The 26,258-nt window shown below is 42.8% G+C and overlaps 1 protein-coding gene and 1 long non-coding RNA gene across 5 annotated transcripts; one reads left to right on the forward strand and one right to left on the reverse strand.

Moving 5' to 3' along the window:
- Positions 1–341: 341 nt before the first annotated feature.
- LOC131135380 (electrogenic aspartate/glutamate antiporter SLC25A12, mitochondrial-like) lies at positions 342–25,078 on the reverse strand. Of its 4 annotated transcripts, none has more exons than XM_058081123.2 (18): positions 24,943–25,078; positions 24,469–24,522; positions 19,964–20,106; positions 19,133–19,248; positions 18,253–18,392; positions 16,882–17,028; positions 16,135–16,273; positions 14,485–14,578; positions 13,244–13,328; positions 10,739–10,820; positions 10,074–10,232; positions 8,722–8,774; positions 8,452–8,532; positions 4,797–4,937; positions 2,646–2,784; positions 2,006–2,164; positions 855–945; positions 342–786 (listed from the first exon to the last, which is right to left on the reverse strand). In XM_058081123.2, the coding sequence occupies exons 1-18, from the start codon at positions 24,952–24,954 to the stop codon at positions 603–605; spliced, it is 2,019 nt and encodes a 672-aa protein (XP_057937106.2). In that variant the 5' UTR covers positions 24,955–25,078; the 3' UTR covers positions 342–602. The 4 variants fall into 4 exon arrangements, with proteins under 4 accessions (XP_057937106.2, XP_057937108.2, XP_057937107.2 ...); XM_058081125.2 differs by lacking the exon at positions 24,943–25,078 and adding an exon at positions 24,698–24,933; XM_058081124.2 differs by lacking the exon at positions 24,943–25,078 and adding an exon at positions 24,591–24,933.
- LOC131135383 (uncharacterized) lies at positions 2,014–15,005 on the forward strand. The gene is made up of 4 exons (XR_013629611.1): positions 2,014–2,276; positions 4,776–4,965; positions 6,876–7,001; positions 14,822–15,005. It is a non-coding gene; the product is annotated as an uncharacterized LOC131135383 (long non-coding RNA).
- Positions 25,079–26,258: the final 1,180 nt, after the last annotated feature.

Below are 26,258 nucleotides of genomic sequence, written 5' to 3' on the forward strand. Positions count from 1 at the left end.
CTGACGTGCCATGTCTGAGATCAAATGGAAAAAAAGGTTCTCCTCTCAATCCATGTGGAAGTGGTAAGTTTTTTTTTTTTTGCTTTGTTGTCCTTCTTCCCCCGTTCTGTTTGAAACATTTAATCTTGTGTTTAGATAAAGTAAATTGGAGAGGCTAACGAGTTAACTTGGTAGTTTGCTATGCTAGCATTGGCCGGCTTATGTTCCTGCAGTAATCCCGTAGCCTGCACTGTGCCTGAGTTGTGCCATATGATTTAAACAGAGAGTCGAGGCTGACACATATTACTGTTGGAACAATTTTACATAAAAGGGTCCCTTTTAAGAATGTCAAACAGAGTGTCAACAGTTTAAAAGGATTTATTCCAATAAAATAAATATCTTTTAAATGATTGCCTAAGATTGAAAATAAAGAGAACATCTGTACATGCACACCCAAGCTCTTTGCTCACCATAGAAACTCCGTAACAATCTTTAGTCATAGTGTTCCTCCGAAGGAAGTACAAGACATACGAGTGAATTACAGTAAGCTTTGCGTAACAAACGCCAAAATACTCATGCAGCTTTGTCAAAGTCACGTTTGGAGGCGCGTGCAGACACGCTTGTCACTGAGTGTTGGTGGCCGCCACCGCCGCTGTCCCGGAAGGTTTAAACTTTGGCAGATGGAGGCCGAACTTCCTCTCCACACCGGCGAACGTCGCCGCCGCCAGACGGTAACCGCCCACGTGGTCTCCGGTGACGGAAGGAAGGGTGTCCGTGACGGGAGCAGGCTGCAATCCGGACGGGTGACTGAGGAGGAGGAAGGAGGCGCGGTCAGGATCGTATTTAAGGCAGGTGAACGCGTTCGGGGTACTTACTGTCCGCCAAAGTCGATGTAGAACCATCTCTGCAGCAGCTCATACGTCAGCAAGGTGACGCCAAACTGTGGCGACGATCTGAAGACACGAGCTGAAGGAAAGCAGAGATATGTTTCATTAAGTTTAATTAAGTTAATCATATGATAAATGAAAATGCACTTTAATGTTCTGTTTTCCTTTGTCGCCTCCAAACTGGCAGGAAGAGGGTTCACTTTGTGTGTTGGGTCAGCGCAGACACTTCATAGAGCAGTGGTACACCATAGAAGAACGGCGAACAGAGTGAGATGTCTTGCCACTACACAGCAGCCATGTCCAAGCTCATGATTGGCTCCTGTCGAAGAAGCTTCTTGGTCCTCATGGACTCGTGTGCGTGTGTCATAGTACATTGTTTTGACAGACATTTGCAGTCTATAGTCCGGTGTGGCCTATATATTGTGCATATGTGCATATGTTTTTCTCTCTGAATTTAGTGGGTGTGGCTTCAACACCGGTGTTCCTTCTTCACCAGAAATGACAGCACACATCGGCATGCAGCGCCGTCATCCCGACAGTCGACACTCATTAAGACGTTTGGTCGGCCAAGTAAGTACAGCTGCTGCTGCTCTTGACTACACTTGAAATGCTGCAAATGTTTCACAGACGGTACCAATTACCTGGTACAAAATTTATGTCACAAATTCCACGACTTTATAAAAGTGAAAGATGACATATTAAAGGAAATATTGCATTGTTATGATATATTATTATTATTGATATATTAACATTTGTGGTTTATTTGGTCTCAAAAAATGTTGACAATATCAACAATTAATAATATTAAGGTTTCAAAATGCACCTGCATTGTTTTGCGACTCAAAGAAGTTGGTTTGTCCAGTCCTATTTTTCACTGTACCTTCTTCAAATTAATGTTCTGCAAAACTGCAACTCTGAGGTTTTCTTCCAGTCACTCACACACCCCAGTACCAGTTGTGTCACACAAAAGCTGCTCTAGAAAAAGTGTCTTAAAGGTTTTTAGCAAGTTGGCAAACAGCAGAAGAGGAATTATGATGATACTATTTTGTATAAAAAGTCTTCTAGAGTTGTGTTATTTATTAGAGGTGATTAAACTGTACATTGTGTGTGTGTGTGTGTGTATGTGTGTGTGTACGAACCTCCAGCGCCCTTCCAGAAGGCCCTGAAGCCTTCCTCCTTGAGGATCTTCCTGAAGCAGTCGATGACACCGTTGTACGTGGTCTGGCCCGCACGGGCCGCCACCTGCAGTCTGGTCTTGATGACATCAGCGGGGGTCACCAGGGACGCTGCTGGGACACCTTGGAGGAACAACGGACAGACAGCACATGAATGAAGATGGCGTCACGTTGAAGATAGACTGACCTGTGCCCCCCCCCCCCAAGAAGACGGCTTGGTGGTCACATTGTCAAGGTACGCCTGCACCGTGTCACATTTTTACCAAAATCTTCTTTCTTTGATTGATTAGCAGTGTCAAAGTATAAAGTTTGCCGTCATGAAGAAGTGCAGCACATCTCTATGACACTTTCTAATATTTAGCTCAGCACTTACAAATATTGGAAATGATTAAGAAAAAAAAAAAAAGGATTTTCTGTACTATAAGTTGTACTGGAGTATAAGTCGCACAAGGCCAAAAATGCATAATTAGGTAGAAAAAAACCCCCAACATGTGGTGAATGTCATGAGATCACGCGGGTGTGCCTAACGTTTGTGGCCAGCGATGCCTGCAAGAATGTGAGACGTGAGCCACCCCCCCCGGCGTGTTCCGTGGGTTTTGTATACCTGCGATGGCTCCAGCAGCGAGCAGCTGCAGCGCCCCCAGCCTTCCTTCGTCATCCGTAAGCTGCTCTTTGGTGTGGGCGTAAACGGGGAAGTAGATGGCTGAGAAGGGGATGTCACGCAGGAAGCAGGCTTTAGCTCCCTGACAGGAAAGAAAGACATCTTTTTGAGCATGGGGGGGGGAGGGTTACGAGCACAGGATTTGCTTACTGAGCAGAGGAGTTGGTGTGCTTTTATTTAGTTTTTTTTTTTTTAAGATGAAGTGGTCTGTCTTGTTTCACCTAAAGGCACATGTCATGTTGATGGAGCCAAAGATCTTCAAGGCGGAGCATGGCCTCCAGAGAAACATCCGTCTCTCTCTCTCTCTCGCTCTCACAATGCACAATGGCTGCACAACAGTTAGGCATGCCAGGAAAAATCCACAAGAATGTCGGAAAGCAGCAGCAGCAGCAGTCAGTAGCAGAGAGTCCTTGCTGGCTCATTTGCTTCTTTGCATGTTCAGTGTTTGGGAAAATTGCAAACAGCACCAAGCAACGTTTGATGTTTCTATTTGAAATTCTCACCATTGCCATTCCATCGATGTGGACGTGCACGTGCAGCGTACAACTAGTATGTCATGTTGAACAGGATGGATGGCCACAGCATATAAAGTACAGTACGAGTACACCATGAGAGGCACCACAAGAAATAGATTAAAAAAAAGCCTTTAAAAATGAATTAGTATGGATTGACGCTGTCAGGCAATACATTTGTTTATTTATTCATTTTCTACCGCTTATCCTCATGAGGTGCTGGAGCCTATCCCAGCTGTCTTCGGGCAAGAGGCGAGGTACACCCTGGACTGGTGGCCAGCCAATCACAGTCATGATCTCATAATTGCCTCATTTCAGCCTGATAATCATCATGAACCCCTACATATTTATGTTTTATTTATTACGTATTTATAGGTTATCACATGGTTTGTCTGGTGTCAGGCCCAGTATCAGGCCTGATACTGACACTTGGGGGCATGATACTGGGCCTGATACCAGACAAACCACGTGATGATCTTATTATCACATACTATTTAATCATGAGCTTATTATCACGTACTATTTAATATTTACTATTATACTTATAGGTTATCACATGGTTTGTCTGGTATCAGGCCAGGTATCATGCCCCCAAGTGTCTGGCACGCGGGGGCATGATACTGGGCCTGATACCAGACAAACCATGTGATGATCTTATTATCACATACTACAGTATTAATTGGCCCTGTACCCTAGAAACCGCCCATGAATGATACGGGAAAATGCTGAAATGATACTGTGTCAAAGCCCAGGGCAGTGATACTGATAAAATATAGAGTTTAACCATGTCCAGTATCAGTATCAGAGCGCGCTGCTCTGGTATAGTGCCCGTGAAACAACCAATCAGAGAACAGCGCACGAGTGCTTAGTGCCTAGTGCTTCTCCAGTCACCAAAAAACCCAAACTTGATTAATGGAACTTTAATTGTCAGACATTGATAAGATAAGACTGTTGATAAAATATTATTGTTGAAATATTTTTTGCAATTGTTGTGTTTGCACTGTTTAGATATAATACATGTAATAAACGGAACATTTTCTGGAAACAAAATGGTCTTTTGATTAAATAGTACGTGATAATAAGATCATGATTAAATAGTATGTGATAATAAGATCATCACATGGTTTGTCTGGTATCAGGCCCAGTATCATGCCCCCAAGTGTCAGTATCAGACCGAGACCGAAGGTAATTATCACGTACTATTTAATATTTACTATTATACTAATATTTACTATACTATACCATTTACTATTTAACCGCTGACATGTTGGCAGAGCACAGACGGCAGCAAAACAAACGCTCGTGCGCTGTTCTCTGATTGGTTGTTTCACGGGCACGATACCAGAGCAGCGCGTTCTGAGTGGACAGCTACGGGGGCTGATACTGGACTCTATATTTTATCAGTATCACTGCCCTGGGCTTTGACACAGGGCCAATTAATACTGTAGTATGTGATAATTACATGTATGTTCCTTCCCTTTTCAGTTCTTGATGCTCATGTAACTTTTTATCGTCTTTGTTGATGTGTTGATGTGTGTGTGTCCTCGTCCTTGCATGACAGCGAGCGGACATGGTGACCCACCTTGTAGAGGCCAAAGAAGCCCAGGTCTCTGATCACGTTGAGGGCGCTGACCCTGGGGCCGGTGGTGATCTCTCCTGCCACCTGCAGGCGGATCTTCACGATCTCCAGAGGATTGGTGAAAATCACCTGGGAGCCTCCAGCCTGCGGGAAGAGGACGCGATGATGAGAAGTGAGTATAGACGTGGCACGCATGTGTCGGCGTTTGCCTCTGACGGGACACAAAAGTGACTTTTCATGGCTGCTCTCATCTCACGCTGTCAACGTCGGCCTCGGCGGGAAAAGAAGCAGGCATTGATGGAGGAGTGCCAGGGGTCAGGTCAGAGCAGACCATCCTCGCGAGGCTGTGACCCTGGCACAGGCCCTCTGCCCTCCTGCCCTCCCCCCCCTCCAGGCACCTCCTGCAGCCCGGCCTCGCCCCGCACACTTCCCAATTTCACCCTCATTCCCGAGGGGGTGGGTGGGGGGAGGAACGCTGAGTCACCCCCTGGCCGGCTCGGGCTCCGGACGAGCATCCGCCCCTGAGGCGCGACGCCCTATGACTCGGGCACATTTATCACCCCCGCCCCCAAAAAAGTAATCATGCCCCAGGATGGCCGCTGGTCACATTTGGGGCAGGGGTCTTATCTGTAAACATCCGAGCTGGATCTAAAAAAAGGCGCAGCGCATTGAGTCATTTTTCAAGAGCGGGAGGGGGCATCCGGATTGCATTCATCTTCCTCGCTTTTATCTTCCTCACGTCTCCCATGCCAGCCATCATCTGGCAGCCTCTCACAAGACAGGCAAGCCGAAAGCACCCACAGGCTGTGGTGAAACTCTGGAGGCGCTAAAGCAGGCGGTTCAAAGTAGCCTGTGGCACACAACTACACAAAAACACACTAATCAGTAGTCAGTAGTTTAAGAGTAAAGTCAAAATACTAAGACAAAAACAAGTGTGAATTTTACAAGGAAAACCAACGTCATTTTAGGAGCACAAAGTTTAAATATTAAAGAAAGACATAATATTAAGACATAACAACCAGAAGATGTCTTTTTTGTTGTTGTTTTTTTACAACTTTTACAAGAATAAACTCATAATGAGTTTATATGAGAAAAATATCATTGTAGTCACATTTTAATTTATTTTATTAAAGTCGTGATATCATGACAAACAAAATCAAGTTGTAATGTTTGGAAAATTTTGTTTGGGGGAAAAGTTGTAATATTATAGAAATAAAGCTAAAATATGATGGGACTGAGTCATAGTGAGAAGAAAATATATGAAGATTATTTCAGAAGAAAGTTGAAATATTTGGAAAAATATATTTTTTTTTTAATTAGCTGAAATATTGAAAAGAATTAAGTACAAATATTAAAAGAAAAGTTACATTCTCCAAGGATAAAGTCGTCATATGAGGAAAAATGTCATTTTAGTAGCTTAGAGTTAAAGTGGTAGTCATATGAGAAACAAAAATTACAGGGGAATAAAGATGGGAATAATGTCAAAATATGAAGGGAATAAAGTCATACTAGAAGAAACATTTACAAAAATAATTTTAGAAGAAAATCAGAATATACATGGAAAATTTTTAAAATAAACAGCAGAAACGGAAAAAAACGATAATAAAAACAAAATGATATTAAAAGAAAAAAGTTGCATTCTAAAAGAGAAAAAAAAGTCTTACAGTTTGGGATGTCCGATGTTGGCTTTTTTGCCAAAAACTGGTCCAACTATCAATTTCCAATTTCCTGTGGTGGAATGAACATGTGTGTTGTATACAGCATTTCTTTAATATCAGTTTTCATGATTGTGAAAAAATGTGATATAATGATAGAAACCGATATTGCATCTTTATGCAGATAATTATCGGACGTCCCGACTTACAATACATTTTACAAGTCATTTTAGTAGAATAAATTTGAAATATTTAGGACTAAATGTTTTTTTTTGGGTCACAATATGAGGAGCAAACACATTTTGGGGGAAAAATTATGGGAATAAAGTCATAATATTACAAGAAGAAAGTTTAAATATTGACTGAAGAGTGAAGTTTATATTAATAATGGGCTTTTCCACCCATATGACATGCAGTCTTTCCCCAGGTGGCCTGACTGGAAACGCTTGGCCAGCCCTCCTCTAAATCTAAACACGGGACGGATGCTTTCCACGTTTGTAGAGGAAGCGCCCTGTGCCGGAGCACACTGGTGTCGCTGGGCCTGCAGCGTCAGGTACGTCCAACGCTGTCAAACTCAATCACAAATGAGCAAAAACCGGCTTCATCCAAGACCCCGCAGGGCCTCCGCTCCAATTACACCCTGCCAGGGGTCAGGACCCCACAGACCCCGTGCTCCTCTTCTCCGTGGCCGGCCTGGTTCCCTTCAGAACCTTCAGCCGGCCCGGGGATGGCAGGAAACGCTGCTTGCATTCCACAAACACAATTAGCCCCAATTGACAACAAAAGCATCCTTTCACAAAGATAATGACGCTCTGTTTTGATTGACAGGTCAGTGAGGTATTCATAGCTTTATCAGTGTGCTGAGAGCTTTGTTTTCATTGTTTTGGTTGCCTAATTTAGCTTCATAGGAGTCAAAACAGCCACCATAAATACTGTAAATTGTCACATGAACAACCGGATGACTCAATGGAAATCAAATGATCAAATCAACGCATTAAATGATCATTTTCATATACAGTAATCCCCTGAACAATTTGCACTTTGAATTTTGCGGCTTCACTCTATCTTCATTTTTCAAAACATAATAAATCATGCTGTGGTTGGCCAAAAATATGCATCATTTTCAAGCTTAGAAATGGCTATATGAAGTAAAATCCAAATATAAAGTATTCAGAAGACGCATTCAATGACATTGTGATGATACGTAGTATTCTACACTGGTAACCAGGTGTCAGTATAATGTTACAGCAACACACGCGAGCATACAGTCTTATGTCTTATTTTTTCTTATTATGTCTACTATATTGGGTAATAGTAGTAAAGGTGATTATAGGGGTGTTATTTCATGTCTAAAGGGCTCTAATGTTAAAAAACAAATATAGAAGGTTGAACGGGTTTTCTATGTCTCAATGTCTCTCATGTCATGACTGTTAAGGTTACTATAGGGGTGTTATTTAATGTCTAGAAGGCTCTACTAATGGTAAAAAGCACATTTAGAGGGTGGTAAACAGGTTTTTTGTCTCATTTTCTCTTACTATATTGGGTAATAGTTGTGCAAAGGTGACTATAGGGGTGTTATCTCATGTTTGGAAAGCTCTGATGTTAAAAAGCATATTTAGAAGGTGGTAAACAGGTTTTCTGTCTCTTATTATTTCTACTATATTGGGTAATAGGAGTGTAAAGGTAACTATGGGGGTGTTATTTCATGTCTAGAGGGCTCTAATAATGGTAAAAAGCATACTTAGAAGGTGGTAAACAGGTTTTCTATGCTCTAACTATGAAAATATTCCATTATATAAATAAGGAGTCCTACTTGGCAGAAATTCACTTATCACGGTGGGGTCTGGAACCAATTACCAGCCATAAAGGAGGGATTACTGTATATGTATTTATTTGTACAGGAGTGTACTCTAGTGTCATATCCAATGGTGCCATGCCAGGGTAAATATGAAAGAAAAAAATACATGAAGCTGTGGAGGTTGTGGGTTTAAAGTTGTACTCACACATCCACCAGCTAGAATTTCTGCAGCCAGAGGGATGGAACCATCTTGTGTGGTGAACTTGTCTCTGACAAAATCATTCGTCTGGATGAGAAAGGGGGGGGCAGATGAGACACAATCCCACCTTTGATAGGCGAGCATTAAGATGAACGTGTGGTAGGCAGTCGCGTCTTGATTGCAAAGAGCGCTCGCGTGCGGCGTGCATGTTTTTCCCATCCACGCTGCGAGTCATTCACTGCAACTTTTACCGCACTCTAAAGAGGAACGACTTGCCGTGAGTTTGATAGCCTTCTCCGGGGCGACGCCAATGAGCTGCGGGAGGAGACCTGCAAAATATTATTCATAGAAACCATTAGGATGCGTGGCAGGCAGAGACAAAGTTGAAATTAATGCTGATTTTGGATCTTGGCTCAGCGTCAGCCACAACAATCTAAACTTCCATACAATCACACACACATAAAACCATGCATGCATAGACAACGGCTAGCGGTGTGATTTTTCTTTGGCTTTCAGTTGTAATGCCCAGCAGAGGGGTACCAGTGAGGGCAAAGATGAGAATTGTGTTGATAACCATAGAACTAGAAATGGTAGTTATTGTGTTGTAGGAAGGTGGCAGATATCTGACATATCTGTCCTGGCCGTTCAGTACAATATGGCCGAATGGAAGTACAACATGTGAAGAGAATCACCTCCCAAGCATGGCCACATCAGAGTTGAAGGTGACGACACAATTTATTATATCATTTATACACTAAAAATACTAAATACACTAACATTCCTAGAGCCCTCTAGACATGAAATAACACCCCTATAGTCATTCATTCATTTTCTACCGCTTATCCTCACGAGTGGATGGCGTGCAGGCCTCACAGCTAGGAGACCCGAGTTCAATTCCCCCCTCGGCCATCTCTGTGTGGAGTTTGCATGTTCTCCCCGTGCATGCGTGGGTTTTCTCCGGGTACTCCGGTTTCCTCCCACATTCCAAAAACATGTTAGGTTAATTAGCGACTCCAAATTGTCCATAGGTATGAATGAGAGTGTGAATGGTTGTTTGTCTATATGTGCCCTGTGATTGGCTGGCCACCAGTCCAGGGTGTACCCCGCCTCTCGCCCAAGACGGTTGGGATAGATTGACTCTTTCATAGTCGCCCATGGAAGAACAGTACGAAAAATAAGATGCAGTTTGGACACAGGGGGGTAGAAGGGGGGCTTTATCAAGTAGGTTTGGTGCAGGAGCTGCCGAGTGCAAGTCAGGCGAGCGGCCTTGCCCGGGTCCTCCTTCAGATGAGGAGGAAGAGGATGGGATGCAGCAGTAGGTGGCAGTCTTGACTTCTCCCACGTGAAGCGCCCCGGGGTGGGGGTGTTGTGTGTCACCATTATCAGCATCCGGTCTAAGCGAGACCGCGACATGGACTCTGTTGCTCATTGTCCCCCCCCCGGGGGCTCGCCTTCCCCATCGTGAAAAGGCGACCCCTGGGTGTTTCTTTATTCACCGCTCAAGCAGGAGACCAAAAGTTCTCTGGTATCAATTAGCAAAGCACGCCGCCCGCATTAGCGCCCTGACACTTCCTGGTGTGTACGCCGCACAGCGGTGTGTGTCGCACACGTGCAATGGCGAGGTTTACCTCGGTAGAATCCAAAGAAGCCCTCGTAGCGCAGGACTTTCTTGGCACAGTCAAAGCTGTTCTTGTACATGAGCTCCCCCACCAAGGAGCCTGTGGACCGCTGGTTCTGCATGCGAGTCTTCACCAGGTCAATGGGGTACACAGCCGTGGCACCGGTGGCTACAAAACACACAAATATGCAGTATATTAGAAAATGACTAAGCCAAAGAAGTCATTTGCTGGTGGGCGTCGGACGTAACACCCGTGAAAAGCAGGGGGGGGTCCACTGTATTGGTATGAGGGAAGGCTAGCACTGCTCCATCACTCCTGATTGTGACTAACCACTCATTAACATGTGGAGGTTCCATCCAGTCTGGTGGATGGATTTAAAAATCTACTCCTATCTCGGGTCTAGTTATGAGCGTCCCTGTATCAGTTCCCTCCAGTAAAATCAGACAAAGATTCCAGGGAGTGCGCTTCCGGAAGATTGGTGTCATTCCAAAGCTCCACTCCCAACGACAGCCTGGAGCCGACGGCAGCGTGGCCGCACAATGCAGGAGCCTCAGATCACGGCTCCTCGCCCTGCAGCACAATGGCCAGACTCTGGACTCTTGGCTCAGCCGTCTGGACGGGTAGTGTTACACCCCCCCCACCTTCACCCCACCCGAGGCAGACGTGTCACTCACCTCCAGCAATCGAGCCCAGAGCAAACCTGTAGGCGGACTCTGCAGCCTGGAGCCAGATGGGTCGGGACGCTTCGTGATCGTGCTGCGTGGGGAAAGACGAGGGATGAGAACAGTAAGTATGACTCAGCATGATGCATGATGGGAAAGCCGGTGTGTCATCACCGCACTGTTACCATACACGCACAAACAATCATTTGATTTATTTGCACAAACAGCACAAAGACAAAAAGAATGAGACTATATTGGTTTCATTCTGAGAATGTCGGGGGGGGGGGGTCTACGTCCCCACTATAACTCCAAAAGTATGGCAGCACAAACGCTAATTTTATTTGCACAAGACCACAAACGACTGGTACTATTTTGGTTTCATTTGGGGGGGCTGGGTGAACTTTGGCTGACCTTTGCAAGTTTAATAACTCAAAAACTAATACAGCACAATTAACTCAATAGTTAACTCTAAACATAGAACAGCACAAACTCATTTTTATTGCACAAATGCAGCACAAATGAATGGGACTATTGTTTCAGTCGGAGCAAGTGGGGTGCTGGGGCAACTTTGGTTGTTCTGTAAAAACTCCCAAAATGTATTTGCACAAATCAGCACAAACACATTCACCCAACTCCCATTGGCTCCCATTTAATCCGAACGGAAAAAGCACAAACATTCACTTCTGGTTGACCACCAGTGTGAAGTTGCCCCCCGCCAATAGTCCCTAAAAATATGAGAGCACATATGGTCATTTCAACTCCACAAAACAGCACAAACGAATGAGACGATTTTAGTTTAATTTGGAGCAAATTGGGGGGGGGGTAAGGATCAACTTTGACTGTAAAATCATTTTTAATTATTGTAATAGGAGTTTGCATGTTCTCCCCGTGCATGCGTGGGTTTTCTCCGGGTACTCCGGTTTCCTCCCACATTCCAAAAACATGCTAGGTTAATTGGCCACTCCAAATTGTCCATAGGTATGAATGTGAGTGTGAATGGTTGTTTGTCTATATGTGTCCTGTGATTGGCTGGCCACCAGTCCAGGGTGTACCCCACCTCTTGCCCAAAGACAGCTGGGATAGGCTCCAGCACCCCCGCGACCCTCGTGAGGAAAAGCGGTAGAAAATGAATGAATTATTGTAAGAACTCCAAAACTAAGGACGCACAAATGATAATTTTATGTGCACAAAACCGCACAAATGAATGGGACTAATGTGGTTTAATGGGGGGGGGTGAACTTTGGTTGTTGACCGTTTACTTTAATAACTAAAAAACAAGCACAGCACAATCAGCACTTTTATTGCACACAACAGCACAAATGATTGACTGCTGTCAAAGGTCAGGCACAAATAAGTGGAACTTATTTAGAGAAATTGGGGGGCTGGGTGAACTTTGGCTGCCCTTTGCAAGTTTAATAACTCAAAAACTAACACAGCACAATTAACTCAATAGTTAACTCTAAACGTAGGACAGCACAAACTCATTTTTATTGCACAAATGCAATAACTTTGCAAAAACTGCTTGACCGATAAAATAATCTGTAATAACTCAAGAAAAAAAGCATTTTATTTGCACAAAACAGCACAAAGGAGGGAAAAAAATCTGACTATTTTGGTTGCGGGGCTGATTATGTAATTCCCTGACACTTATATTACATATAATTATATATATTACAGCACAAACTAATGGATTACTTCCTGTAGAGCGCATCTTCACGCAGTCTAACCTGTAAGTTTGGTGTCTGCTAAAGTACTTTGACCGTGACAAGGTGTCATTTCTCGGCCTTCTTCCTCGGCTGGACGTCTGATGTTGAAGGTTTGTTTTCACAGGGAGAAGAGATTAGTCCTACGAGCAGATAAATATCTACAAGCGTGTATGTGCGTTGAAGTGGGGAGTAACTTCTCCCAGACACGACTCCTCCCTGCGCCAGATGCAGAGTTGCATGCTATCAAGATCCGGGACTTGATCAAAGGTTTGAAAAATTAGCGTACATCCGCAAAAGGGCAGGCCTTTGGGGATGGGAGCGTTGGCCCCGCAGGAATCAAATTCCAGACCTCTGAGACTTCCCAAGAGCACCGCTGGCCTGGAAGCGCTGACCACAGAGTTATCAGCAAAGGCAAGATTTCTCTCACAGCCGCCCTCAGGAACCCCCCCTCAACACCCCAACCCCCTCCAGCTCCATCATGCCATTAGCAGGCCTTGCTAAAGATCCCTGCGTCTCGCACTGGCTTTTATCAGCCTCCCAGATGTGAGACGGCAGTGGGAGCGTACGGGAGAGCCTTTCACTGCGAGGTGCAACAATCCATTCCTCTTCTAGAAGTGTAATTGCTCTACTTTCATCTGGGAGTTTAAGTAATGCACTTCACAAGGGGAGGAAAACGCGGGCTCTCGGCTTCATTCACTTACAGAGCATCCTCCTTGCTCTGCTTTTTTTTTTGCTACTTGGCAGAGACGGAGGAGGAGAATGTGGCATATAAAAAGCGTGAGGATACGAGCTGTCAATCAAATCAGACTACCTGTCTCTGGGCCTCGGCCAGGTGGTACGGCATGGCTCCTTCCTCCAGCGGGGCTATCCTCTCGATGTCGGCATGGTTGAGGCGCCTTCACAGAAGCAGGAGAAGCAAGAGAATGAGGCCAGTCAAGTCACAGCTTCCATGAGATTTGATAGAGAGCTGGCTGAACACCACGACAAAGATGTTTTGTTCCCAAATGCTCCATACACAACTCCTTGGAAACGCTTGGAGACGTTCTTCTTGTCAAGTAACCACGGAATTGCCGATAACTGTTGGCTTTACGGTCAAAACACTGCGAAAGCTGAAAATGACGCACTTTCCTATAAGGCTCGTATTTATTGTGTTGATGTTGAAACAACATAGTTAGTTGATGATAATTCGCTAACTGGGCGGCACGGCAGTCTAGTGGTTAGCACGCAGACCTCACAGCTAGGAGACCAGGGTTCAATTCCACCCTCGGCCATTTCTGTGTGGAGTTTGCATGTTCTCCCCGTGCATGCGTTTTCTCCGGGTACTCCGGTTTCCTCCCACATTCCAAAAACATGCTAGGTTAATTGGCCACAGGTATGAATGTGAGTGTGAATGGTTGTTTGTCTATATGTGCCCTGTGATTGGCTGGCCACCAGTCCAGGGTGTACCCCGCCTCTCGCCCGAAGACAGCTGGGATAGGCTCCAGCACCCCCCGTGACCCTTGTGAGGAAAAGCGGTAGAAAATGAATGAATGAATGAATTCGGTAACTTTAAAAAAAAAAAAATTCAAATATGAAATTCCAATGAAGCGAGATTACCCGTACTGTGCAGGTGAGCAAATCAATTGCTCCTTTTTCTCCTCTCTATGAGGTTATGCCAGAAAACTGCAAAAACATTTGGCGGAAACCTCCGTGGCGGCACACCAGCTGCTCGGGGTGTGCACCCGAATACAGCACACCTTGTTGGGCCACAGCAGGTGTCTCCTCCCCCTCTATACTCTGGTTCTCATTGTAGTACTGATGTATAGTAGTATTGTCATGATATTTGATTAGGACAAATCAACAGGTACACTTGGTCACATCCTCATTTCTTCCAGTCCTTCTTACCAGGTGTGCACAAACTATACTTACATCGACATGTTTTTAAAAAACTTATTGACATCATATGACTTATCAGTATGGGTTTGATAAGGATATGTGTAATAAATACGATGATACAAGGTTACTTGGTGAAATAAAATGTCCGTTTCATCTTTGATGAGATGTGGAACCTACCCTGTGTGAGTGTGCAGACCAGCCAGTTGGTACAGGATGTCGATCTCCATTGGCGTGATCTGACCAAACTTATTGGCAGCGTGGACAAACTCCTCTAAAAAGACAAAAAAAAAAAAAACAAAAGGAAGTCAACACACAGGATTATTTGAGCCCCAGATTATCCAAGAAAAAGGTGGCAGGGAGAGCCTATGAGCTACGTAATATCTGTACGTGTCTTCCAGCACCAGTAGATAATTAATATGTAATTTTTTACTTTTAATTCTACATCATTATATGAATACGTTGGCATCCATGCAGTAATCCTACCAACTATGGTTCTGTCTTTCCATTGCTGCAGTGCTGCAAAGGCATGCTTTCTACCACTCAACACAAGCTATGATATATCAAACTACGCCAACATACTGAGTCGTATACAGTGGATCCCTGCACATTCCTCGGTCACCATTTTTGGTAAGTTTTTTTCTCTGAAAATCTTATTCACCATAAGTGGTTCATAATTTATAATTATGTGATACCGCTGTTAAAAAGCCCCGTAATTTTTTTCATGTTTATGTCTTTGTGCTTCACTCAATGTTTTTTTTTTTTAAATCAAGCGTGGAGAATTCACACTTTGTTTGGCTGTCCTTGAACGCACCATAGTTGTGTGTATATATATATATATATATATATATATATATATATTTTTTTTTTTTTTTTTTTTTTAACCAATAACCAAACAATTAAAAAAAAAATCCAAGACACTTAATAATGCATGTTATTTAATTTAAAATATTTTTGTTTACATTTTATTTTTTGTTATAAAAATAAAAATTTTTTAGTTAAATTTTTTTTATTTTTTTTGTTTGGTATATATTTTTGTTTATATTTACTATATATTATATTACTAAAACAAAATCAAATAATAAAAAACACACTTAGTGCACGTCAAAGACACTAAAAATAATATTTTAACATTTATTTTTGTTGTTTAAATGTCTTGACATTATATTACTAAAAAATGAGAAAATCAAATATCTTTTTTAAAACAACATCCAAAACCATTAGGAAGATTGTTTTATTTACTTTGTCTTTATTTTATTTGTTTGAAATGAGTCCTATATTTAATTGAGTACTGCGTACAGTACATCTGATAGGTGAAATGTGGTCGATAATTGAAGAGAGACGCACACTATTATTGCAAATGTTGATGCAAATTAAAAGCGAAGGAGCGAGCCATGTGTCAAACATAAGTCCAAAAATGTTGTGGGTGTATGAATGATGAAAGTGCTTTTTGGCAGGGATCTCATGTATAAGATATACTGTATGTTTGCTGATACAAAGTGAAAATACTACAGTGGGGAGGACCGTGAAACGGGAGTCTGAACAGGAAACAAAACTGAGGAGTAGACGGTGACTGACAGCACGACGAGCAGGTATACAGATCTACATGGAAGAGGGAAGTGATCCGAGGACCGGCTTTTCCATTTACCTTTGTAATTTAGCGCTACAGAAAATGTTCCCTGTGTGGTCACTCACCCCCTTCTGTCAAGACAGTTAAACATGATCACACAGCTCCTGTACATACATGGCTCACAACAAACCCACGCCGATTGTTAGCATTCAGTCCAATCGGGTGAGTGGTGGCGTGTCGGCGGGTCAGACGGGGACTACCTTTGGTCACCAGCGTGTCTTTGTGTGTGCCGGCAAAGGTGCTGTATATCTTGCGGACCAGCTCCATGTTGTTCAGGAGGGCGTTAAAGGCGTTGAAGTAGGAGAAGCTCACCATGTGGGAGGTGCTTCCTCCGGCGGCCTGCGGAAAGAAGAAAACACGGCTGTCACACGCCAAAACACGCTTCACCCGGTACATCACAGGGGGTCAAGGTCAATGCCATATTGCTTTAAGTGGCCAGCGAAAAGACACTTAAATACTGTTGGAATTTATCTTTTTTAAAAATTAGACACTTCAAAAAAAACATTTTACTATGATGGAATGATGGAAAATAATTGAGAAGCACTAATCAATTCATCGAACGATTAATTTTGCTGGCTCGGATAAATTGACATATGCATGTGTGTCTCTTTACCGCACAGGCTGGATGACAAGAGGCGTCACTCTGCATATTGGTAAAGTCAGTTTCACCTTGGTTGTTGGATATTCGGCTACGTAGCAACATTGGCAGTTCAGTGTGACATGCCGTTGACACGTCTAAATATTTTTCTCTTGCTGGCCGGGAATCAAGCAACTCCAACCACTTCTGCCTGATGCTTATTTGAACCAAATGAACATCTCATGGGATCCATGAGTCCCCTTTAATTTTAATGTCAATTTTATTTGAAAGCTCTAGACATTGCAATTATCCAATAATCAGACACCCCCCATGCCATTTCTTACAAACAGTAACCTGTTTTTTGACTCACAGAAACCAGATTCTCCTCCACAAACGGAGTTAGCATGTGATGTCTGATGGTGGCCATGATGTCGCTGAAGTCCAGAGCCGTGATGGTGCCACTTTTGCCCTTGTCTTTCTGGGCGAAAGCCTGGCGGGCGTGCTCCAACTGCAGCTCCTGCAGCAAAAAAGGAGGGAGATGAAGAAAGCCAGGAGAGGCTCAGGCCCAACAGAAGGAGCCCACGGAGGGTTCCCTTGTGATGAGGAGCAGCACATCATAAGTCAGCTGTGAAATGGAAGCTTGGAGGAGGAAAAAAAGGTAGTCGTGTCAGCGTTGGGACAGATGTGAAAGTCATGTGATGTGACGGAGTGAGACACTGGCTTTGGTAATCACCCAGCCTCTCTGGAGACTAATGGAAAGCACGGCCCGAGCAGCCTGATCCCGCAGCAGAGCGGAGCGCTTACGGAGCCGACTGGCAGGTGTGTGTCAAATGATTCAATATGACAAGCGTGCAATCAGAAAGGGATGCAGGGGTTGGGGTGGAGGGGGAGCTGACCCGGGGGCCAAAGTCTGCTGTCAGGGCTCATGTAACCGGAGCATCAAGAGAGCAACGTGGCGGCAATATCCAGCTGTTACTTCCTCTTTGCGCCGCTTCTCATAATCTAATCAGCGGATTGTGGTTCGATAATTCTCTCAGTGTTTGCTGATTACTTTGGGAAACAACGATAGGATGCGCCGCTAACCATTTATAAAGACGCTTCAAGTTTTAGGTGTGCTGCAATACTGCAATGACCACAAGGTGGCAGCGCTAAGAGCAGTTTCATTACAATGGACTTCTTATTCTTCATTCATTCATTCATTTTCTACCGCTTATCCTCAGAGGGTCGCAGGGGGTGCTGGAGCCTATCCCAGCTGTCTTCGGGCGAGAGGCTAGGTACACCCTGGACTGGTCGCCAGCCAATCACAGGGCACATATAGACAAACAACCATTCACACTCACATTCATACCTATAGACAATTTGGAGTCACCAGTTAACCTAGCATTTTTTTGGAATGTGGGAGGAAACCGTAGTATCCGGAGATGGCCGAGGGTGGAATTGAACCCTGGTCTCCCCTGGAACCACCCTGGCTTTCTGCAAAGGCAGATGAAGCTCGGATTCTGTGTTGTTATGACAACTGAATATGTTAACCTTATGTTAACCTACATGAACAAACGTGTGTTCATCCAATCATTCGTGCAGTCGGACGCTACCCAAGACACGCCACTGCGCGTAGGGATGGCTGCAGCTACAATGGTGCTAGCTACAGGTGATTGGCTTTTGTGATCTGCATTTAAGGTGTTGATCCTGAAACGGCGAATATGCAGGGTTCCACAGCACACAATGTATTGGGTTCTTGTACCTGCAGGAACTGGGTGAACTCTGTGTAGCTGAGGTGCTTGTTTCTCTCATGGCCAAAGTGGAGTCTGATGAACTCGCAGTCCCAGTTGAAGGGAATGTGATGATGGACGGTGGTCTGGCTGAAGATGTCGCGTACGTTCTCTGAAAGTGTGAAATGCCAGGCAGAAACCAGGGATCAACCAAAATTTCTATACAGCAAAGACTTTCACATCAATAAGTCAGTAGACCGCAGGATAAATAGAAACAAAGTGGTCTCCACAAACGGTGTTCCTTCGCTACATTGCGGTCACCTTTTTTTTAATGTTGTGATTGGCTAAGGGACTGTAGACAATTGTCAATAAATCACCCAAAACCCAGCTCCAATATGTAGCCTTACCTTTTGCTGAGCGAGTGTGTGGTGAAGCTAGTAGCTAGCCGGTCACTGTGCTGTAAAGTAGTTATTTGCTGGTATTAAGAATAATAACAATGTCGCATATGCAGATCACATTACATAACTGGAGCATTGTTCGGTGCTTTTTGGAGGTTTTTCCAGAAGGCTTGGGTGTGTCCCTTTATGTGCATTCTTAGATGCCTCTTTTTAGCAGTTTTTATATCTTTAGAAGAACATGTGTTCATGTCTCATAAGGATGATAAAATGCACTGTCCCTTTAAGGGTTTTATGATGTCAGTTGGACCCTGCAACCAATGAATGATATTTTTTCCTGCGGTTTTACAGGAAGTTCTGGGTTTCAGTCGTCCTTGGAGCTTTCTGTGTGGAGTTGCATGCTCTTCCATAGTAGTCCATTAATAACCAAGTCCTAAATTCACCAATATGAAGTGGAATACAGCAATAGCATGATATTTCAGAAGACTACGTACGATGTGCTATGTGCTGTACGTACCAAATGAAATGTTGCCGGTGCCAGTCTTGTCAAAGAGCTGAAAGGCAACGATGAACAGGGCATCTGGGGCACAGAGAACTGATTCAAAGGCCAGAAACTCCTGGTAAGAGATCAACCTGTTGGGACAAACACAAAGAGGAATCCATACGGTATACTGAACATGGAGACTTTCATCATTTGAAGGTCCTAACACAGCAGTGGACAAATTGGGGAGGGGTGGTAATTCTCAAATTACAATTAAACAAGATCGTTTTAAAACATTCACCAAAACTGGGAAAAGCAGCAGTAATTAATTAAATAATAATTAAAAAATACCAAGTTTAAAATATTTCATATTTTGAAGAAAAAATATATAATTATTAAAATAATAAATTAAATTGAAAATAAAACTATTTAGGACATGAGAAACACAACAAAAGTTGTTACAGGACAAGAAAAAAAAAGGTGTTTTATGGCAATAAAGCTGTAATAAGAAAAAAACAATTCCTAAAAAAATAAATACAAAATGATTTCAATTGAAATGAAAATGAATGAAAGTTGAAGAAGAATGATTAAAAAATAAGTTGTAATTTTCTAAAGTTGTTGTGTTATTGGAAAATTAGGTTGGGAAAAAGTTATATTATTATGGCAATAAAGCTGTAATATTACAAGGAATAATGTTATCTTATAATATTTTAAAATAATTATTATACTTTATAATAATATAATTATAAATATTAACTAAAAATTTTGTGAGAAGCCAAATAATTAATTAATAACTAATTAAAATATTTAAAAATACATTGATAATAATGACATAATGGAGCACCCAGTTTGGGAGCCAATACTCACCCATCCTTCGTGGTGTCGGCCACGCCGGCTATCAGGCTCACAGTTTTGGGATTATGCTGCGGCTGCGTGTGCAGACCAAGGTAACTCTGCACAAAGTCTTTGGGTGTCATGTAATGCTCTCCATCCTCCACCACGCTGGCATACTGCACACAACACAATGATACACCTGAGGACAGCCGCCGTGTATATTGTACGACTTCATTTTTATATTCATGCATTTTCTTCTTTAGAATCATCATGGTGGCCAAAGGCTGAGCAGGATAAACAAGGTGTCTTTCTGTCTAGCAACAGTGTGGCCAACATGAGTGAATTGCCACAGGACTAATGGTTGATTCTGTGTGAATAGACTGTATGCATCTTTGATGCATCACATATATATTCTGAAAAAAAATAAATAAATTTCAAGAAACAAAACACCTTGTGTCTCAACTTTGTGATGCAGGTAAAAAAAAAAAAGGGCATTATTCATATTTTGTTTTTGCATAGGTTATTCTTTGGTTCTCATAATGTTACGACGTAAAAAAAAAGTCTTTGATGATGTCCCACATGAGCTCCTAAAGGTTCTTCCAAAGTTAGCTGTAATGTCATGTCCCGCTACCCAACAGTGACATATTTACAGTGAAGGGGCAACCTTAAACGATCCCCTACAGCTGTTCCAAACGAAGCAGTCGCCACTTCTCACTCCTAAAAGTAGTTTGCTCTTTGCCATATTAAAAACCGTCTCAGTCAGACCACAAGTACATAGAGAGCAGGATATGGTGCCAAAGCCATTTAGATTCTCACTGCCAAACAGCGTGGCACCTGTAAAGCCCAACGTCCCTGAGGTCAAACAATATGGAATTGAACCAAAATGTGAACACTCACACAAAAAGTAGCCTGGGAAGCTATGATGTCACGGGATGATATGAGGTCACACCGATAAATCCAATGACATTAAAAATAGATTTGATAACTGATCATTTAAACAGGGGTGAGCAAATCAAGCGCTCCTTTTTTTGTCCTGCTAGTGACATTTACAGCCTGTCCAAACTTCCCTTGAGCTTACCTGTAAACAAACATTGATGGTTGTAGCAAATACTTTGCGATGGGGGGGGGACACCATCAAGCCCACGTAAAACCTTAGCAGCCCCGCCCGAAACGCAAGCGCTGCGAGGTTTCAAAAAGTGCAAAAGGTTTTTGTGATTTCCGTGGCGTCACACCGGCTGCTCGGAGCATATACCCAAATACAGTTCACCTTGCTGGGCCACAGCAATATAGTAATACAGTACAGAAATACAGTAATCCCATTCCATATCAGTGTTTTTTTAAAAATATATTCATGAATAAATCATTCAGTTTTGTGGGCATTTTATGGCCTATTAGTCCAAAAATTAATTATTTGCATTCAGAAGATGCATTCAAAGATGTTGAGATTATATGTAGTATTCTACACTGGCCACTTGGTGTCAGTAATGTTATTTTAATGTTATTGCGTGAGACACACAAGCACCAGACTTGACAGCTGGCTTTTAGCGCAGCTTTGAAAGTTCTAACAAGGGCTGTTATTAAAAGTCGCCGACGTCACTTCCTGTTGCAACTAACACGCAAAATGTCTTCCTCAGAAAGTCAATGTTTGTTTACAAGTGAGCTCAGGGGAAGTTATAACAGGCCGTTAACGCCCCAGGCAGGAGAAAAAAGGAGCGCTTGGTTTGCTCACATGCAATGTACAGGTAATCATTTTTTGAATGATCGGTTATCAAATCTATTTTTAATGTTAGATTAATCTGTATAATGTCATACGTAACGTAATATTCAATATATTACAGTAGGGGGTAGATTTTAAAAGTAGCTGACAGGCTGAAAAAGTGTGATCCCCCTACTGTCGGCCCTGCATACTAAAAATGATCCGACCCTGAAGGAGCAAACAGTTTACAGCAAAACTATGCCCCCAGCCATTAAGACTCGCGGTCCATTTTAGAGTCGGGGTTGAGTTTCAGGCTGGAGCAGAGATAGCCGAGGAAACACAAGCACGGCATGAACTGGCATAGCAGAAAGACCCGACTGGTGGGGCTGAGCCAAGAAAGACAGAAAGAGCTGCAGATAAACAGAAAGCAGCGAGGGTGGAGACCTCCAAGCCAAGTGTTTTCATCGCCGCCATCCATTGCGCTGTGCTGAATTAGCATGTTAAGTGAAAATATTAATTCCACGCAATTTATTGCTGTGCTGCCTTTTCTCCATGGCGTTATTATTTTGTTTCCATTCACCCTCACAGTAGGCCTCAAGTAGTTCTTAATCAAATTACACAGGCAGTCAGAAAGCGCTCCCGGTAATTAACTCTTTCACCTGAATGTGTATCACAAATTACACAGCCCGTCCTCTCATGGCAGAATGACGAGCTGCAGAAAGGGCCGTGCAGACTTTCAGGAAGTTCACACTCCAAACTGTGCGTGTGTGTGAAAACACACTCGATGCTGCAGTGTCTCACTTCAAGCAACACAGACTCTGTCCAACGCTGATGTTCGCAATTATTTCCTTGACAAACATTTTCTACGGTGGCGAGCTAAACGCGGCTCTTCCATGACTAAAACGTGATGAGTTTTCCTTCACAGACTGGATCAGAATGTGAGCAGCTGGTCTACAGTATCACAGTGATCCCCGACCTGTTTGACCCACGGACCGGCTCGTGTTCCACAAAGAAACATTATGATGTGTGTGGTAATACGCCGTGTACTAGCATGAATTCACTTGTGGTTGTACGCCAACACCAAACACTGTATGCACATTAGCACGCAATAAGGTCATCAAAACTTACCTTCCTGCATTGCCATAAAGGTAAAGTGCTTCTCAGTTTTTTTTCTCTCATGCACCCCAATTTGAAATACTGATAATATCTCATATATCTGTACTGTATTGACTGACCTTGAAACTAAAACTAAGAAAATGCAACAGATTGGAGAGCATTCAAATTGTATGTTGGTTCTGGTTCTACCATATCTTACTTATTGTGTGGAAATATGGGCTAATAACTATAAAAGCAATCTTCACTCGCTAAATGTACTGCAAAAAAAGGTCAGTAAGGATAATTCATAATGCCGCCTACAGAGAACATACTAACTCCTTATTTCTAAAATCACAAATACTTCAACTTGCTGATATAGTTTATCTTCAAAAGGCTAAAATAATGCATAAGGCTAAAAACAACAAATTAGCTAAAAATGTCATCCAATACTTCTCTACAAGAGAGGAGAAATATGATCTCAGGGAAGAACTACATTTGAAACACTTCTATGCTAGGACTACGTTAAAAAGCGCTGCTTCACGAACACCTGATGATTGTGCTACAAAGTATCGATATTCAATATTATTATTACGCGCCAACGATGGATCTGCGCGACCGATCGATAGCGCTGCGCCCGAGATGGATTCATCGTTAGCGCAGAAATCGATTGACTTGTGCGCTCACGATCGATGGTATATTACTGCGCCTCGGGATGGATGTGTGTAGTTTGTTTAGATGCCAACAGATGGCAGCACCGAGCGTTGTTACTTGAATCAACAAGAAGTCAATGCATGCAAATTTCAAATCTTTGATTAATTGTTAAGCAGTTCACTTTACCATTTTCGGCGGGGGGAGTGTGAACCCTAACCCCTAACCCTTACCCTAACCCTGTCATTGTATGAAATTAGCAGATCAACGATTGTCATTATATCGTCAGCGCAGTGTCAAAGCATCGGTCTCCAGCGCAAGGCAGTTATATCCACCGCGAGCGCAGAAATCAATCAATTTGTGTGCTAACGATGTATCCATCTCGGGCACAGCGCTATCGATCGATCGGGCAGATCCATCGTTCGCGCGTAATAATAATATTGAATATCGATACTTTGTAGCACAATCATCAGGTGTTCGTGAAGAAGCGCGTGTCCGTGTCTCCGATACCAAAAAGACGATGACAGCAATTGGCTTATGAACTTCCATACCCAAATTCTTGCCCTCGTTCTTCTTCTTAATGTCATACACGGAATCATTTGGTTGCGAAAATATTGCCCCCCGTTGCACAACATCCTTGAAATTGGCGTTGAAGATTCCCAAAGCGAGCTGGTCATGCTCAAATCAAAATAGGCATACTTTTGACACTTCAGACACTCGGGATGATTTTTGTTTTTTCTCATGTTGTGTATTATCATATATATATCCCATCACTACCTATGCTTGATGATGTCTTGCCACATTGGGTATATTTGCATAGTATCACCTATGCCAGCCTCAACTTTAGCCAGTATCGGATCACACAAAAAGGACCACAAAAATTACAAGCTTCGGAATCGGCCATCATACCCAACTGTGCGAACGTAGTTTAAAGACTAAAAATTAAAAATGTCCACCAAAAACAACAATGGTGTCGAAGCCGCTCCGAAACCAGTCAAAGCATGAGTGTGACCTTTACGTTAACTATGTGACCCATCCACACCCACTGAAACAATGTTTTTGCTACAAATAAGAACTATGACAATAAGAGTGGTCCTACCTTCAGGAAAACTGCCTTCAAGTCATGGGGGTCGGCTCTTTTCGTTGCTTGCACCTGTAAAACACACAATTGACTTATTATTTCACACACTAGCATCTTGAACACAGCAAAAGTGGTCCAACCGGTTCATTAGTGAAGTTTTGGCTCTTCTATTTAGCTCGGATTTGGACAAAGATGTCCTATTAAAAAAACAAAAAACAAAGCACAAAATCAAGCTAGCAACAACAACCCTTCAGACGACAGCAAAGCGTTCAGTGAGTGGAAGCAAGCCGCGAAAACAAGATACGTCTTGAGACGTCTGCTTGAGGCCGGCAGAGACACGACTTTCCCTGGGTGGGCGAGGAGGAATTAAAGCGTTGGAGGGGGGCAAGACGCCCTAAAGCGCCACAGTCTCCGTGGACGAGAGCGGAACACACATGGCCGAGCGAGCGCCTTTTTAAGTTAATAACTGATAAGAAGTAGTGACGGAGTCACCTTGACCGCCATGCTGTGTGTGACGTCAGCCGTAAGGAAGTAGCGCAGGCGCTGAATGAAGACATCCAAGGTGTTCCCCTCTCTGCTGCGTAAGGAAGATGTCGTGGATGTTTTTTTTTTTTTTTGATCTATTGAAATGATGGCAACCGGGGGCACTCACGCCGTCCAAGCCTGAGGAGCTGCCATGTTTAGCCGAAGATGGCCATTCTATATGAATGACGTCATCATTGTTTAGCTAGGCTGTCATACGTATGTGTTAAACTACAGCGTCTTGTACTTAAAGATGAATTGTTAGCTATGATGGGTGGGGTTTCTTACGTGTTTTACAGTCTCAGGAACAACTTTCACTATACGATGGTCCTCGGTTTACCTCCATCCATGACATTTGAACTTTTGCATAAGTCAGGGGTGTCCAAACTTGTTCCAGCGAGAGCCACATAGTGAAAAATGAATGGATGTACGGGCAATTTTGAGATTTCAAAAACAACACATGTCATATGCTCAGACGTTATGTATATTTCAAGAAAAAAATGCATCTCAGTAGGTCAAAAAATGTTTTCAGTATGAACTTTAGTTTTTTGCTATTTAAAAAAAATCCAAATATTTCAACATTAATCTCCATAAATGTTCTTTTTGTAATGTCATGACTTTAGTCCCATAACATTGTTACTTTCCCCCAACCTATGCATGCATTTTCTATGGTGCTTATCCTCACCAGGGTTGCGGGTATGCTGGAGCCTATCCCGGCTGTCTTTGGGTGAGAGGCAGGCTACACCCTGGACTGGTCATTCCCCCAAACTAATTTTATAAAAATTACAACTTTTGTTTGTTTTTTTGAAAATGACATTTTTTTCTTCATGTACTCCGGCCTCCTCCCACATTCCAAAGTCCAAAGTCAGCTGGGATAGTCTCCAGCATTCCCTTGTATCCCCAGTAAGGATAAGTGCCACAGAAAATGGATGTTTAAATTTTTTTCCTTAAAATACCAACTCTATGCTGCTAAAATAACATTATTTTTCTTCATACTAGAACAAATTTAGTTTTGTAAAATTTTGAGTTTTTTTATGTTGAAATTCAACTTTTAAGCAGTAGAAAATGAATGAATGCTACTTTGCATTCATTGCACATGTTACATTTAGAAATAAATCATTTGGACACAAAGTGCTGAATGTAGCGTGAATTTAATTTTTGTGTTGTTTTCATAAATTAGTTAATTCAGAATGGTGTCATTTATTTTACCGGCCTTTTATTTTAATAACAGCACAACACACCGTAGGGTGGGGTAATGAAACTACATCCGGTTTCGCCGGAATTAC

Source organism: Doryrhamphus excisus, linkage group LG12 (assembly GCF_037039965.1).
Source record: "Doryrhamphus excisus strain RoL-2023G ecotype Guam linkage group LG12, RoL_Dexc_Guam_v1.1, whole genome shotgun sequence".
NCBI classification, from domain to species: Eukaryota; Metazoa; Chordata; class Actinopteri; order Syngnathiformes; family Syngnathidae; genus Doryrhamphus; species Doryrhamphus excisus.

Excerpts from the sequence above, each read along its gene's own strand:
- LOC131135380 (XM_078795367.1), bottom strand. The coding sequence starts at position 24,564 with ATGCTAGTGTGTGAAATAATAAGTCAATTGTGTGTTTTACAGGTGCAA. Across the intron at positions 8,533-8,721 it reads AGAAGGCTATCAAACTCACG|ACGAATGATTTTGTCAGAGA; the intron begins GCAAGTCGTTCC and ends TTTCTCATCCAG. Across the intron at positions 2,165-2,645 it reads CGCTGCTGGAGCCATCGCAG|GTGTCCCAGCAGCGTCCCTG; the intron begins GTATACAAAACC and ends TGTTCCTCCAAG.